The 15,882-nt window shown below is 38.3% G+C and overlaps 1 protein-coding gene across 1 annotated transcript in view; it reads right to left on the minus strand.

Annotated features, from left to right (window-relative positions):
• The window catches only part of OXCT1 (3-oxoacid CoA-transferase 1), an 87,258-nt gene that overhangs the window by 24,427 nt on the left and 46,949 nt on the right, over positions 1–15,882 (minus strand). Inside the window, exons 8-13 of the mRNA XM_074166867.1 lie at positions 15,046–15,153; positions 12,279–12,390; positions 11,698–11,792; positions 11,017–11,065; positions 8,105–8,177; positions 7,263–7,338 (exon numbers count right to left, since the gene is read on the minus strand). Coding sequence (XP_074022968.1) covers positions 7,263–7,338; positions 8,105–8,177; positions 11,017–11,065; positions 11,698–11,792; positions 12,279–12,390; positions 15,046–15,153 — 513 coding nt within the window. The remainder of the gene's footprint in view (positions 1–7,262; positions 7,339–8,104; positions 8,178–11,016; positions 11,066–11,697; positions 11,793–12,278; positions 12,391–15,045; positions 15,154–15,882) is intronic.

The following is a 15,882-nucleotide window of genomic DNA, read 5'->3' on the forward strand; positions in this document are numbered from 1 at the left end:
ACACCCTGTTTCTGATACAGGCCAGGATGCTGTTGGCTTTTTTGGGCACCTGGGCACACTGCTGGCCCATATTCAGCTGGCTGTCAATCAACACCATTAGGTCCTTTTTTGCCAGGTAGATTTCCATCCACTCTTCCCCAGGCTTGTAGCGCTGCATGGGTTTGTTGTGACCCAAGTGCAGGACCCAGAACTTGGCCTTATTGAATCTCATACAGTTGGCCTCAGCCCCTTGATCCAGCCTGTCCAAATCCCTCTGTAGAGCCTTCCGACCCTCAAGCAGATCCACACTCCCACCCAAATTGGTGTCATCTGAAAACTTACTGAGGGTGCACTCAATCCCCTCATCCAGATCATTGATAAAGATATTAAACAGAACTGGTTGCAAAACCAAGCCCTGGGGAACACCACTTGTCACTGGCCACCAACTGGATTTAACCCCATTCACCACCACTCTCTGGGCCTGGCCATCCAGCCAGTTTTTTACCCAGCAAGAGTACTCCTGTCCAAGCCATGAGCAGCCAGTTTCTCAAGGAGAATGCTGTGGGAAACAGTGTCAAAGGCTTCACTAACATCCAGGTACGCAACATCCACAGTCTGTCCCTCATCCACTAAGCAGATCACTTTGTCGTAGAAGGAGATCAGGTTAGTCAAGCAGGACCTGCCTTTCATAAACCCATGCTGACTGGGCCTGATCACCTGGTTGTCCTGCACATGCCGCATGGTGGCACTCGAGACAATCTGCTCCACAACCTTCCCCAGCACCGAGGTCAGACTGACAGGCTGTAATTACCTGGATCCTCCTTCCAGCCCTTCCTGTAGATGGGTATCACATTTGCTAACATCCACTCCACTGGGACCTCCCCAGTGAGCCAGGACTGCTGGTAAATGATGGAAAGGGTCTTGGTGAGCACTTCCACAGCTCCCTCAGTGCTGCTGGGTGGATCTCTTCCAGCCCCATAGACTTGTGTGTGTCTAAGTGTTGCAGCACGTTGCTAACCATTTCCCTTTGGATTATGGGGGGTTCATTCTGTCTTCCAACTCAGCGGGTTGGGTACACCAAGAACAACAGGTCTTACTATTAAGAACTGAGGCAAATAAGACATTAAGTACCTCAGCCTTTTCCTCAGCCTTTGTCACAATGTTTCTCCCACCCCCACATCCATCAGAGGATAGAGATTCTCCTTAGCCCTCCTTTTGTTGCTAATAAACATTTTTTATTGTCTTCTTCGGCAGTAGCCAGATTAAGTTCTAGTTCGGCTCTGGCCCTCCTAATTTTCTCACTGCATAACCTCAAGACCTCCTTGTGGTCCTCCTGAGTATGCTACCCTCTCACTAATGACACACTTCATAGTTTTTTACTTTTCACCTGAAATAAGTCTCTGCCTACTGAAATGTGATGTCACACATTTAATCCATTTTGCTCTTGCAGATTCATCAACTTTCAGCTGCAAGGCTCCTTCACCACTGGTTCAATGTTTTTTTCTGCTGGTACAGCATGTCAGCCATACCAGCAGTTACATTACTAGTGTTGTTTAATGGCTAAGTGATGTTCAAAAATGCATATTAAGATGACAGAGGCCTTGGTGTCACAGAGGAACATACCAGAAGTTCTGGTGATTTGTTTTGACTTATGCCAAGCCTCTGATACATGTCACAATGACAACCAGAGTCATGGACCTTCCATTAGGAAGGCTGTAGAAAATAAAGCAGTACTTTGTTGTAAGGTGTAGCCACCAGAAGGGCAGCAGGAACTGTTCAATAAAATGCTCCTATTCTGAGAGTCTCAAAAAGTCACCAGTAGAAAGGAACCACAAACAAAGCAAGTACAGGCAGGGAGACGTGTAGTCAATCCCACAACTTTTAAAGTCCCAAGTGAGACAACTTAAACTGTCACAAGAGCCAGGACTGCTGTGACAGTGCATGCTTGTGCTGCTGCTCTGTAGATGCAGTGAAACTGCTCTACTAGCAGCAATTTCTGACAGTAGCCTGAGAGACAGATAGGTCAGATACCATGTCTTTCACTCACGAAATGAAATGTGGCTCCATCCAGTAGCTCCCAGCAGCCATGGACTCCCGTTTGCTCTGGCCTGTCTGCCCTACTCCATGGCTGTGTCCTCAGCGTTTCACTTCCAGCTCTCTTGGCCACCTTCTCCCAGCTGCACTGTGTTTCCAGGTGCTCCTCACAAATTTGCTACCTCCTTCTCCTCTCCCTCACCAGAAACCCTCTTATTAGTTGAAGAAATACCAAAGGGAGGAAGACAAAAAGCCATTAAGTAGTGGTGCTTAATGGAGTAAAACTATCAATAACTGACAGTGTTTAAGAAGCAACTTCTGCCTAAGCAAACAGCATTATTTACAGCATGTGCTTAAAATATTCTCACCCTCTTCTTCCTTTACGCACGGGATTTTCCTCTCCATTAGAAATTAGCAGATGAGAGCAGCAGAGAAGAAAGGGTTGCAGTTGTTGCAATGAGCATTCCTTAGCTCAGTTCCTAATAAGTGCAAGTAAATACACACATGCACACATTACACCTCAAGTGTCATCAAGCTCTTGTGGGACAGAAAGGATAGCATCACAATGGTACTTATACAAAACACAAAATTCAGAGTTATTACTTGCCTTTGAAATAATGGTGAATACCACCAATCCAAGAACCTAAAAGTTACAGCATGTAAGAAATACTTAAGCCAAACCTAAACACAAAGCTAAGTGAAAAATTTTACAATAAAATACAGCTTAAGGTTCCCTTACGCTATGAGCTTTCAGCAAAGTCAATCTTTCTATCACCCCACAAAAACTTGTGACTGAAAAAAGATGCATCTCGCTCATAATTCAACTTGACATGAATGATGGTAACACATGGTCTCGCAGGAAGATCTCAATGCCTGCATGCTGGTTAATCCCATTTTAAAAATCTGTACTGTGGAATAGTAATAACACATCAGTAAAGTGGATCAAGAATCATCTGACCAACGTACCTCAAAACAAAGTAACCAAAGGGAAATGACTGCTGATTGTGAAGGCTCCTGGCTGGATTTATGGAGTGTCATCAGGCATATTTACTTACAAGTAAATACAATCTCACTGAAAAATAACTTTGCAGACAGCCAAAGGTTAATAAGAGGGGCAAATGAGGATAGCAAAAAGGCACAGGGACCCATGTGGTATATGCTAGTAGAAAGGTATACCTCAAAGGTAACAAAAAGACAAATAAAAGCTACTCAAAGTTGTATTTTATACTTTCCTGTTTTGAAATCATACCTATTATTCATAAATTTGGGGCTGAACAGAATGAAGAGGCATCGTCAGAAACAAAATACGGAATTCCAGCTATGGAAAATAATGCCCTTGATATGGATGCAAAACTAAAATCAGCATCTTCTAGAGAACATAAAGCATTGAAGGAAGGAATATGTAAACCTGCACAGTTTTGAGAAAAACAGAATACAATCTAAGCTTCAATGTTTCAAGAAATGTGTTTGCAAATGAATGTGTTTTTTAATGCAAAATGCTGGCTTCATCTTTTGACAGTTTAGATCTTGAAAGTCAAGTCACAAAAACTGTCAGTGAAAGAATTTCACCATCATCAGAAAAATGAGTTTAACTTCTATGCGGCAAAAAGTACCCTGAAAGAAAGCAAAAAATGCACTAAACTACTGGAAAAGTGAATATTACTTAGTCCCTGAAAGCATTGTGTGGTACTGTAAGTATTATTTGTGCCTGCAGCATCTCTGAATGCTGTGCTTTAGTTCAGTCTAAGTCTAGGACAAAAGCTGAAGTTGAGTTTTGAGAAGAAGTTCAGACTCTTAAATGTTTTACTTAAATACAGATGTTACTACCAAGTTGAAAATACCACAAAAATAATACCAATAGTCTCCAATTATGACATAACTTTGGAAACTGATGCTAACAGGAATCAAACAAGCTCTGGACAGTCAACTAAACGCACTGGGAAAATATCTTGATTTTGAAGTTTACCTAAATACAGCAAAAGTTAGATTTTCACCTCTTTCTCCAAAGATAAATGTGTATGTACCCTGACTAAAACTTACATTTTTGATTCAATACTTAAACAACATCAAAACATACTTTGTTGTATGAAATATATATGGTTTATCAAGCTAAGAAAATGCTTGTTAGGAATGACTAATTTTGTCAAACACAGAAAAGACAGAACTATGAAAAACAAAAGTTGGCATCAGAAAATGGCAATACATGTAGACTTTAACTGCAAGTTTTAATTTAAAAAGAAAACTTCCTGCAGCTCTATTTACAAGTACTATAATGAATAACAACCCCGAACACTGCTTGCTAAAAAGCTTTGGAACACAGTAGGAAAGTCCTAGAAAAAGCCAGTAGGAGTGGAGGTCAAAATAAAAATAAAACTGGCAGTATAGCACAATGGGCTTTTTTAAAAAAAGAAAACAAAAAAACCCACCCCAAGTAAAATGAAACCAAGCAAGAAAACAAGTGGCAAATTGCTCCAGCTCATGACATTGTTTTTCAAGAACTGTCTAGTGAATAGCTTTTAGATTCATCACAAATGCAACTGCATGAAATTTTATATCCTGACATACAAATAGGGTCAGTTGAAATTACTGGGATTTTTTGGCATTAAAATCAATGCACTGATGATTCAGGAGTGCCTTTTTTCAAGCACTTCAGCTACGTGAGCTATCCCTAGTGGTGTTTTTTTGCTGGTTTACTAGGAATACTTTAGAGCAGGAAACTTTATTTATTACTTGTTCACTTGGGTATTTTGAAGAATAATTCTCTTGCTGCTTCAATTTACAAAAGCAATGAAAATGCAAACCAAGCAATTCTTCCTACCTAAAATACAACCCACCCCCCTTCTGCTTTCTAATGGGCCTTTCAGAAACAGCTTGAGTAAACAGAAGGCTTTACTAGGTGCAGGAAAATTTAACACTGCTTTTTCAGGACCAAAGGATTGTCAAAGAATATAATCTCCTGAGTTCAGTAATCTTGAATATAAAGGATAGTCTAGGGACACATTTATACAATGACTTTCATTTTGCAAAAGAGAATGTCACCCTGAGGCAATCCAGCTAAACAAAACCAGGAATTGATCTAACAATTGAAATAAAAAGATGTATAGATTAAAATAATCCTGAACTGTGCCTGTAAGAAAATCTCTAAATATTATTTATGAAAAAAAAGTTTATACTGTAACAACTTACCTTTAAATGTTTTTTCTAATCCATCTTCAAAATTTTCAGAGAATGTAATAATTCAGAATAATTTTTAAAAGCCACTATGTAAGCAAGTAATTTCTACTTGTGTAAGACATCACAGCCACCTCAAGTTAATGAAGGAAGTGTTTTCACAAAAACAGACTCAGACTGACATGAAGGAAAAGATATCCCGCTCAGCTTCTCAGTGACATATACGTGCAGTACTGGACTGACAGTGTAGATCAACATAAATAAATGAAAGTAATCACCTGAAAGAAACTACAGTTCACTAAATGTATGGGTTTTTTAAGTTAGCTATTTAAAATATATAAATTGTCTTTGGGTGATTTATCATACCTTTGAGATACAGAGCCATGGACAAAACAGGTGAATTCCAATATTAGTTACCTGAGGTTTCAACTCCTTTAAAACTTACACTATTGTACTTTTTCCATGGCTCAAACAGCAAACCTAGGGTTAAAAATGGAATGTGATTTATCCCCTACATTTCAAAGTGTGTGTGGGTTCCTCCATAGAGGCTGGTTTCATTATTTTGGATTCTAGTGACAAGTTCTTGAAACTCTCAACAAAAAAAATAATTTGGAATTGGATAATGCAAAGCTAACCAGCGTTACCTTAATGCATGTATTACTTGGACTCCTACAGTACATCTGACCATCAATTTATGTTTAAAACACGGAGTTCTATCAAAAGACATAAAACAGCAATAGAAGAGCACACACAGGATCCCAGAGTGATGCACTAGCAGCAGCATTAACTTTCAGACCCCATTTTTCACAATTTAACTGGACGACACTGCAAGTAGAAACAGTCTTGAAAAAGCTAGCACTTGTATGAGTAGGGATTGAAAAGATGTTGCCAGAACTAGTCCGTCTGTTCTCAGTTGTGTGACCATAAAACCAGGCTGTGCCGTGAGAACATCTAATGAAGACTGTTTTCTTATGGATTTATCTCCTCTGTGCCATATTCCAACCTACCCAAAACCCCTTCACATCCTCTACAACTGCTCACACAGGGTTATCTGAAGGGCAATTCCAGGTGTCTTTCTCCCACGTCTGCCTGTACAGACCCTGTCTTTGTCCCCTCTCACTAAAAGCAGCTTATGCTCCAGCCACTGCTCCACGGCTTGTGCTCTCACAGGCCTGCCTGACAGGAGAAGTCACAGAGACTCAACTGGGCTCAAAGAATGCTTCTCCAAGAGACAGGACCTTCATTTGGGTGTTCTTCCTCCTCTACCCAGCTTTCAGTTTTCAAAGACTTTCCTGAGACCTTTAGCACTGCCCAGACAGATAGAAATATGCCTCATTACCTTAAACTAGGCTAAAATTTGTTTCTAGTCATCTCTGACACAAACCGTATCAGAAAGTTCCATATTGAAAGCCACTGAAAATATCAAACTTGTAAACCAGGGGAATGATACATATTTTTTTTAATGTTAAAACATAAACTGTGTTAAAAGAATGGCTTAATGTTATCTGCTGCTTAAATAAAACTGGGATTAGCCTATATTTCTATAGTTGAAACCTGTAGGACTGTTCGGGTAAATACAATAGTACCGCTTCCTTCTAGATGTATTCAAAATGGCAATCCTATGATCCTTTGACAGGAACACTGAGAAAAATAATGCAGACCTTTTTTATAATTTTACAATGAGCTACCTGCTATTTTACACCTTACTTCAAGTTCTTGCTCCAGGTACAAGGGTTGTCACTCTCAAGAAAAAGCATCAGTCCTCAGCAAAAAAATGTGACATTTGAAAGGCACAGACTCAAGAGGAAGGAAAAATGGTTACATAAATCATGTTTAGCTTCTCGAAATGCTTACTATAAGCATCATTATAGAGGGCTGACTCCTGATAATTGATTGCTTGGTACCGCTAGTACACAAGAAAACGTGTTAACCTTAAAGCTGCACATATCCTCTATTTTAATGCTCTGAGCTTCACAACCGCTGCTCTGCTTCAGAACTTTTCTCCTTTGTCTGACCCTCAGCTACATTTGTATTATCCTAAATACAGTGCGCTGACAGTAGTACAAACACCTACTTACAGGAATCATCCAGTTGGCCAGGTCACCGTACTTGGACACCTGCATAGCTCCAAGCATTGTCAGATCAACATGGCCTCTGGCAACAGAAAGTGCGCAATTAGCATATTACGTTCAAGGAACACCCCACAAATCTTAACAAGCTTTCGTTCGCATTCTCATTACATCAATATAAAGACGGTGGCATACCACAGAGGTTGCAACCATTTTGTCACACATGAAGTTGGGGTTTTTTTTCCTCTCTAGATGTATCGCTAATGCAAATTTTTCTGTCTGCCTACTGAGCCTCACAAACATTATTACTTTTGTCTGGTTTTGGTTAATTGCACGCGCAGTCAATCAGCTCTGAACTGGTACTTCTGAGTGCACTCCTTCACATATTTACATGCACTCATTATCTTTTCGGAGCCATTAGGATTTAGTGTTTGTTTGCATCCAACCTCCTTCCCGAAAAACAAATAAAAAACAGGTGCAGACGGTGAATTTCCATTAGGGAGGTGGAATGAGGATCACAGTTGCAAGCTGAGCAAAGAGAGTATACAGAGTGCAAGTACAGATTAGATACTTGGAAATGACCAAAAAGTAGTTGTTAAAACATAAATGTGTTTATATATGGCCAGGTGGTGGTAGACATGAACATCACTACAGTATCTATTAGTTACAGTGTTTTTTCTACTTCCAGTTGCTAGACCTAATCCTCTGTAAACCATCCCTGATTAAGTCCATGATCATTTTACAGGCTGTTAAATGCTAACCACATTTCAAAGAATTACTAATGAGTTCAGTCACTGACTCAGTTTATTCTTTTCACGTTTCAAAAGATCAGGGTTTGTGTTGTTACGTACCCTCTTATCATTGCAAATGATTCATCGCTAGAGAAATAGGAGGAACCTGGAAGAACAGTGACTGTCTCCTTACCTGTAAAAGAAATAAGCTATAGTATGTGTATATATATATATAGTCTCACATCTATTAACCAACAAATAAGGGTTTTTTAATCAAATTCCTTTGGATTCTGTACAACTATGGACCTGATTACACTTATTATGTCACATGTAAACCTCAACAATCATAATGAATTATGAAGCAGTTTGTTACAGTTTTTAATGATAGGATTGCCCGCTCTTTGATCACCAGCAGTTCCAGGAAAGACATCACTGACACTAGAGGCTAAGAAATCTCTGTGTACTTCAGCTTTCTGCTCTAGCCACAGAAAAAGTGAGAGGTAACTCTCCTTTGAAAGAGAGAAAGAGCATCTTCAGGAGACAGGGAGGTTGCAAGAAGAGCAAGCAGACCACATTGAACAGTCTGGAGTGATAACAATGTAGAACACCGTAAAATAAACCAGAGATCTAGTCTACTCTCGTTTTGTTAAAGTGCACAAGAAAATGTGCTTCTGTGTGCTGTCCTGTTCCCTGCACAGCGCTTGGGACAAGCCATGGAGCACACATGAAAGTATCTCATTTTGACTCTGCCCACTGCCCTCTCTTTCCTCTCCTGGCAGCACATTGAATCAGTCTAGGCAACAGGGTGCCTCTGGAAAGGCATAAGAAACACAGCTGAAGATGAAATTATAAACCAAGCATGGGAAACTAACAAGAAAAAAAAAACCAAAACTTTAATACCAGATGACATTTTGAAGAAAATGTTAGTGTTTCAACAAGGGGATGAAGAATGAGACATCATTAAACAGTTTCCAGGGTAAAAGAGACAATAAGAATAATTAAGAGGATGGGAAAAGGGAAAGAAACACTGCAGGAAATTTAACATGGAGATCTAAGTTACCTGTTTTAATTTATTGAGTTCACTTGATGTGTATTATGTGCCGAGATATTGTATGGAAATTAAATTTTGACACACAAAATAGTACAGAATTGAGGTCATACAATCAGTCTTGCAGTCTGATCACAAGAATTTAACAAGAAAACATCCAGACCCACTGAGACTGCCTGAATTGTCCTTCCCTACCAGGCACCCACCCAAGGGAGCAGGAGAGATAACATGGCCCACAAGCAGCAACATGGAGTGAGAACCTTGGGATAAAGCGACAAACGAATGCAATGCTGAGAAGAAGGCGGCACAGGCTGAGAACCACAGAATAATGTACCAAGAGCACTATATTGCCCACTTCTTGAAAATGCTCTCAGGAAGTCAGTACCTGTAAATATTTCTGCTGTAAGGCAGAAATCTACCTTCCAATTACAGAGAAGATAAACTTCATGTGAGACATCAAGAAAATGGGACAACCCCCTCGCCCCCTATATTTCAGAAAAAAGCAATTACGTGTGCAGATAAAAAACTGGCAAAAGACCGCACTGGGAGTATATTTGAAAATGTAGACTTTGGGGGTTGATACTGTACCATTCCAGTCTAGGAATGCACACAGAATTAAATCCTATTCCTTTTGCCATTTGCATTCTATTTTCTTTATTTTTCTTTACATTTAGCTGGAAAGCACCTGGAGCGGTTTTAATCCAACTAAGCATCAGATGGATTTAGCAGGTTCTGTGTGTTTCAAAAATGATAACAATAATACTTCTGCTGGTAGAGCTGAGGTTCACCTATCCTGTGCCCTGTCTACTGCAGCTTCAGACGAAGATGTGAAGGTGCCTAACAATGAAGAACCAATACCAGAATAATCTGATTTTCACGTTGCATTCTAACCTCTTTATCCTAGCTTCGTCTCTGCAAGATTATCTCTTCAAAAATATTTATCAACTATAAACAACAATTCAAGATCATCTTGACATCCACATAAAAGCACAGTGATTTTTCAGAGTATTTATCAAGTTCTTGGATATTTTTTCCATCATCATTCTGTTAACATGTTCATTTCTAATGCACCCATACTAGAATTTAAGTTCTAATATGTGTGCATATAATTTCACATTTTATAGTAATTTTTTTTATTCTAAATATTTTTTTGCTTTCCAATGACACCTTCAGTAATTTTTTTTTTTTTTAAAAAGCACCTCAATTTCAATTCAAGAATTAACACAGCTCTCATGTGCCTCTGACATTTTCCTTCATACAGTGTTTCACAACAGTTACCTAGCTACTGGTGAAATGCTGGACTCAACTCCTTAGAATTTCCTATTTCAAATCAGAAGATGGTCTTAAATAACTGCCTGTTTAAAACATAACACTGAAACAGGGGCAATAATATAGCAGTATGATAACAGTATCAATTAGTCAAGCCAGGTAGCAAGTGTCTCAAGTCAGTGAACAATTGCTGGACTGCACCTGATATTAAATTAAAAGCTTGTTTGATGTCAGTGCACTGCCTCCTTTGACTTTTCAGCGTTTAATTGTACTTACTAATAGCAGCTGAGAAAAGTACTGTCTATAGAGAGACATATGTACATACCCATACATTTTTGTATATGTATGTATATGTATACATAAATAAAAAATAAAAAATCCATAGGTTTTCCACACCAAAAAAAACCCATATATGCATATAGACTTCACAGAACAATCTCACTTCTGAAAAGGAAGATTTAACTCTTTGCTGCCTGGCCTGGAAGAGGGTTTCCTTCAGTAGCTACTAAAATGCATCAAAGCATAAGCTCTCTAACTGGAATACTAAACATCTCCATTGATCAAAACCAACCTTCACTTAAAAGAAGACAAATACATCAATATGTATAAGTAAATAAAACAGGAGTCTGGGTTCAAATACTGAAAGAAATGACATTTTTTAGATTAACAATGAATAATCACTTTCCATAAATTAAATTTATTTAAAAGATTTTACCTGCATTAATCAGATCTGGATCTACTTCATTTTCAAGTGGATAAGGACCCTGAGAACAACACAAACATATGTCAGCTTTATATTAAAATGTCTTTGAGATACAATTCTTAACTGCTCTATTATATCTAATGCTTATTACTGAAACAGATCATCACAGACATGTATTTTTTTATCTTTAGCAGAATAACATCCCTGACAATACAAGCCACAATTTCCATCAACTACCATACTGATGGACATATTGTTAGAAGCTTTTAAAATTATAAAATAACCATGAAGTGGGGAGTTTGTTTAGTTTGAGTGACAGACATTTTTCAGAAAGAGGTACGCAGGTGCAACTTCATAAAGTCATATGACAGTGAAAATAACATTCACTTTAAGCTCTACTTAAAATTATGTTTCATAAAGCTTACAAGGCTTGGTCTTGCAAACTACTAAGGGTTCTGACTCCTTCCAGCAAAACATGTACTTAAGAACATACTTAGCAAAGTAGTGCTATAATGCTGAAATAAGCATTTCCTTTAAAACTTCCCTTCACTGCAGTGAGAATTTTATGCAATACGGTATATATTTTAATACAATTTCTAGTAAAATTATAATCAGGCTGGGGGTGGGTAGGAAATAAACCCCATGCACTGCAAGGTAAATACACTGCAGTAAGTGACCAAGATATATTCTTACCAAACCCAGGACTCCATTTTCACTCTGTAAGTGAACAGTTATGTCTGGACTGATGAAGTTACTGGCCAACAGTGGGATTCCAATACCCAGGTTAGCTGACGATAATTGGTTAAGGCACAAACAGGAACGCACTTACTGCAAACTAGTAAATTAAAAAAGTTATCATTGTACTATGATTAGATTAGAACTGTTCTCTTCACAAAAACTTTCATTTATAGTTAGATGCCTCACATTTGTGATGAATCGTTTTGTCATTTGGACTGTCTAATTGCATTCTGTCAAATACTTTATATGATGAAAAACCCACAGTGCAAGTAAACTTAATTTCCAATGTATGTAACTCTTTAAAGAAATCCTTGCAAAACATTCAACTGCTAACAAACTCTCCAGATATGCCTGGATAAAAACACCAGGTACCCTATGCCTTAACATCCAACGTATTTCAATAAGTTGTCAATAAAATGAGAGAATCTCAGGTTCTGGGAAAGACGAGCATGGTAATTAACCTGTTTTAAACAAAGCAGCAGCAGTTGTTACTGTAGTGAGTCCTCACTTTAACCTACAGCACAGCTGAAGGATACCATACATGCCATCCTCAAACTCCAAAGCAGCCCGTCTAATGATCCTCTCCCTCACATTGTCTCCTTGTTTTTGTTTGGCTTTTGAGTCTTCAGGCTTTCGGATTGATAAGCGCTGCAAAAGAAGAAGTAATCATAAGAAAAGATGAGAATCCAGATTCTTGCTTCTCAAGATACAAAAGCCTGATTTGTGATTGCACTGACATACTTGGTCTAAGAATAATGTTATTTATGCACCTTCTACAAAATCGACCTTTTATTCTATCAGTTCAAGCTTATCTAAGCCAATGGAGTCATCAAATACCCCCAATGATAGCCTTAGAGCAAAATCTTATTTCTTTGTCTGTACTGCCGAGGCTGAGAGGGTACGTGATACATACGACAACTAGTTAAGAAGGCACCAGGCATTAGTGCAAATACTAGCAAGTTTGAGATTCATTACCCCAGAGATACCTAAATAGACTTGTAAAATATCAGCCTAAAATACAAATACTGCTCTCTTTTTGCATTCTTTCAATTCAATGGTGCTATTCTAGATTTATATGCTTGAGACAGACAACTGCCAGTCATCTAGAGACACTGACACCTAAGCAACTAAGTTTTCAGACGTAAATCTGTATAATCTTGCATATATCTGCCTGAACTTGTTTTCTGAGATCTTCTGGCCTAAAGTCCGTGCTTTCTAAATCACACGTAGGTGAAAATGCCACGGTATTCAAGAAGTTTGTAAGACCTTTTTTGTAAATTACTGTTTACATAGATTGTGTTCTTTGCACATCTCTTTCATGCATATAAAACTGCTCTGGGCAACCTCATGTCTTGCACCCCCATATATCTTTCACATCCTCTCCTACTTCAGGCTATAATAAACACATCAGGCAAAATTATCGTCTGTTCCTTTTCATCACCACAAAAGAACCTCTGCAGCATCTTTTTTCCCCGCGTTGGGAGTCACTGTCCTCTTAGGCAGCCAGAAACAGTCAATATCAATCCTCTTAAACTTCCCAGAAACTGTATTTTTATGCCTTGGCTATTTTCCCTAGAATTGTTTCACTTGCAAGCTATGGGAAAAGTGAGAACAATCACAGAGGGTTTCTCTGCATCAAAAACAAGGTTGGGTAGAAAGTACGACTTGCACTAAAGGGACTAAATTTCTGCCAAATTAGGCAGAAACTGCTATGTAAAGCCAGTAAGGGTTATGACAGACTACATTCTCTTTATTCTCTTCATTCCTCATCTCTCCTCTTACCACTTATCATACTGAACACTTTCCTATGTACAGCCACTTCCTTTATATGTAATCTTTTATGGATGAGTAAACACATCTGCTGTTTCCTTTCTATACTTCTATTAATGAGAGGTGCCAGTGCCAGAATTGCAAAATTACACAAACAAAATTAATCTCTGTTACAACTTTGCTGTGCAGTTTAGTGTAGTTTTTGTTTTTCCCCTCACACTTTCTTTTTTATGTAAGTATGTAGGGAAGGGGGCAGTTAACTAGGTAGGTGTATTTACTTAGGCAGACAACCCAAAAAAAATCAAGTGTTTATATAAAAATCTTCGCTTTTGGCAGTCACGACTGCTGAACTGCAGTAAGAACAGCAGTTTAATAAATGCAAAATGGATTTCTCTCATGAAAGCTAAAAGGTTTTCTGTGAGATATTGCATCCATTCAGAAAAAGGAAACAGGCCATTAATTGCAGTCTAACATAAGATGCCCAAAGAAATAATAAAGAAAAAAAAACAAAACAGAGGTTTGACACATCTGTTTCCAGTCAAATACTCAAAAACATGCAATAAGCTTTTGTAGAATGAACAGATGGAAGGAAAAAGAAAGCTTTTTAACCTTAACACTCATAAAAGAGTTTACTCAGAGAAAAGGCCTTATATGACTTTCTAGGACTTTCTGACTTGATTTTAGTAATCAAAGTTTAATTATTACAATTCCTTTCTGCACCTTTATTCTCAAGACTTTTTTTTTTCTTGTGTCATATATCTCCCCCTCCACCAGCTCTTCTGATGACATTTTGAATAATTCCCACCCCCAGAGTATGGAGACACAGGAGAAATACAGAATTTCCAATTGTGCTTTAAGAGTATTGCCACATGACCAAAATGAACACAGGGACATAGCCTGACTGAGGCAAAGCCACAGAAACAAAGAACAATTACATAATCATCATTTTTCTTGAATGTTTTCAGAGATAGAATATTGTTGCTGCAATTTTTAATAGCTATTGATATTTTTTATTCAGACCAGAAATGCCACTGGCTAAAAAAGGCTCCTGACTAAAGAAAAGGAAAGAAAGGTTCCAGGACCTTTGCAATGTAATGTAATTCAATACACAGAACAAAAAGGGCTGAGACTGGCCCCATGTGACCATGTCAAAAGAAAAGTATCTAATTGTCAAAGTCAACTCTTAGTCTAGGTGTCCCCCTTGTTGTGGCTACAGAAGGTGAATTGAGAGAATGAAGGAGAATGAAGTAGCATTTTCCATCAAATTATCAACTGCGTTAAAGCCATCCACAACTACAGGCAGCTGCTCTAAATTATTCAGGGACTGAACCAGAGAGTCTGAGGTATAATAAAAAAGGCTTAATTCTCAGGCCCCCCAGTGCCTACCTAAACTCCAGCACTTAGCAAAACTTCATAGGTCTTTCTCACACTAGTTTCTCAGTGCTAAGACTTGGTGGCTAGAGTAAAACCCCTGAAATTCTAAAATACACCCCAAGCTGAAATATGTTGTGACCAAGAATCTCAGCCGCTTACTTCAATTCTCTTCTCAAACTTCTCTCCTTGTATCAGACGATCAACATAGATTTTGGGAACATGAATGTCTTCTGGGGCAAATGCTCCTATATCAACAATTTCTTCCACCTACAGAGAGAAAAAGGAAAGTGAAAATATTTAGAAAAAAGTATTCAATGAGAGATTTTATTAGTAATGATGTTTCAGATATTAAATATACAGTGGATCAAATCAAGAAAATTAAGAAATTGGCAAAATAGATATACCCTTTAAAACAGACTATTTTAGATGCTTATCTTTCCTCCTCTTTCAAATATTTCTACATACACATTAGTTTTCCTACATACAAAGTAGTTTCTGTTTTAACAGCCCAATTTGTATGATCACCTTGAAGAAATATACCACATACAGTTACATCAGAGCTGTTTGTACCTACAAATAATTTCCATCTAAAGCCAAAGAAACAGTATGCTGGTAACAAAATGTCAGAGTACAAAGCAGAAGTATGAATTTTAAGGGTACAAGCACAGAAGCTGGCCTGAAGTTTCTCCATAGTGTACTCAAAAATAAAATGGAAAACATTTGAACTGTAATAATTGATTGCAAGAAAGATGTGAAAATTGGCACCGATCCACAAATAGCATGTTTTAAATGTCACCTATTTGGAACATCACAGACATTAGGGTTTTCCTTCCTGTTATGTCTGGGTTCAGGGTGATCTAGCTGGAGACCCTGCTATAAGCAGATGCCTGCAGCACAGACTTTCAGTGATGGCTGGTGCTTTCCCTGACAAGACTCAGGCGCAGAGAGCACATCTCATTCTGCCACCAAAGAGACACTAGTGTTAGGGATGTACCT

The sequence above is a fragment of the Numenius arquata genome, chromosome Z (assembly GCF_964106895.1).
Source record: "Numenius arquata chromosome Z, bNumArq3.hap1.1, whole genome shotgun sequence".
NCBI classification, from domain to species: domain Eukaryota; kingdom Metazoa; phylum Chordata; class Aves; order Charadriiformes; family Scolopacidae; genus Numenius; species Numenius arquata.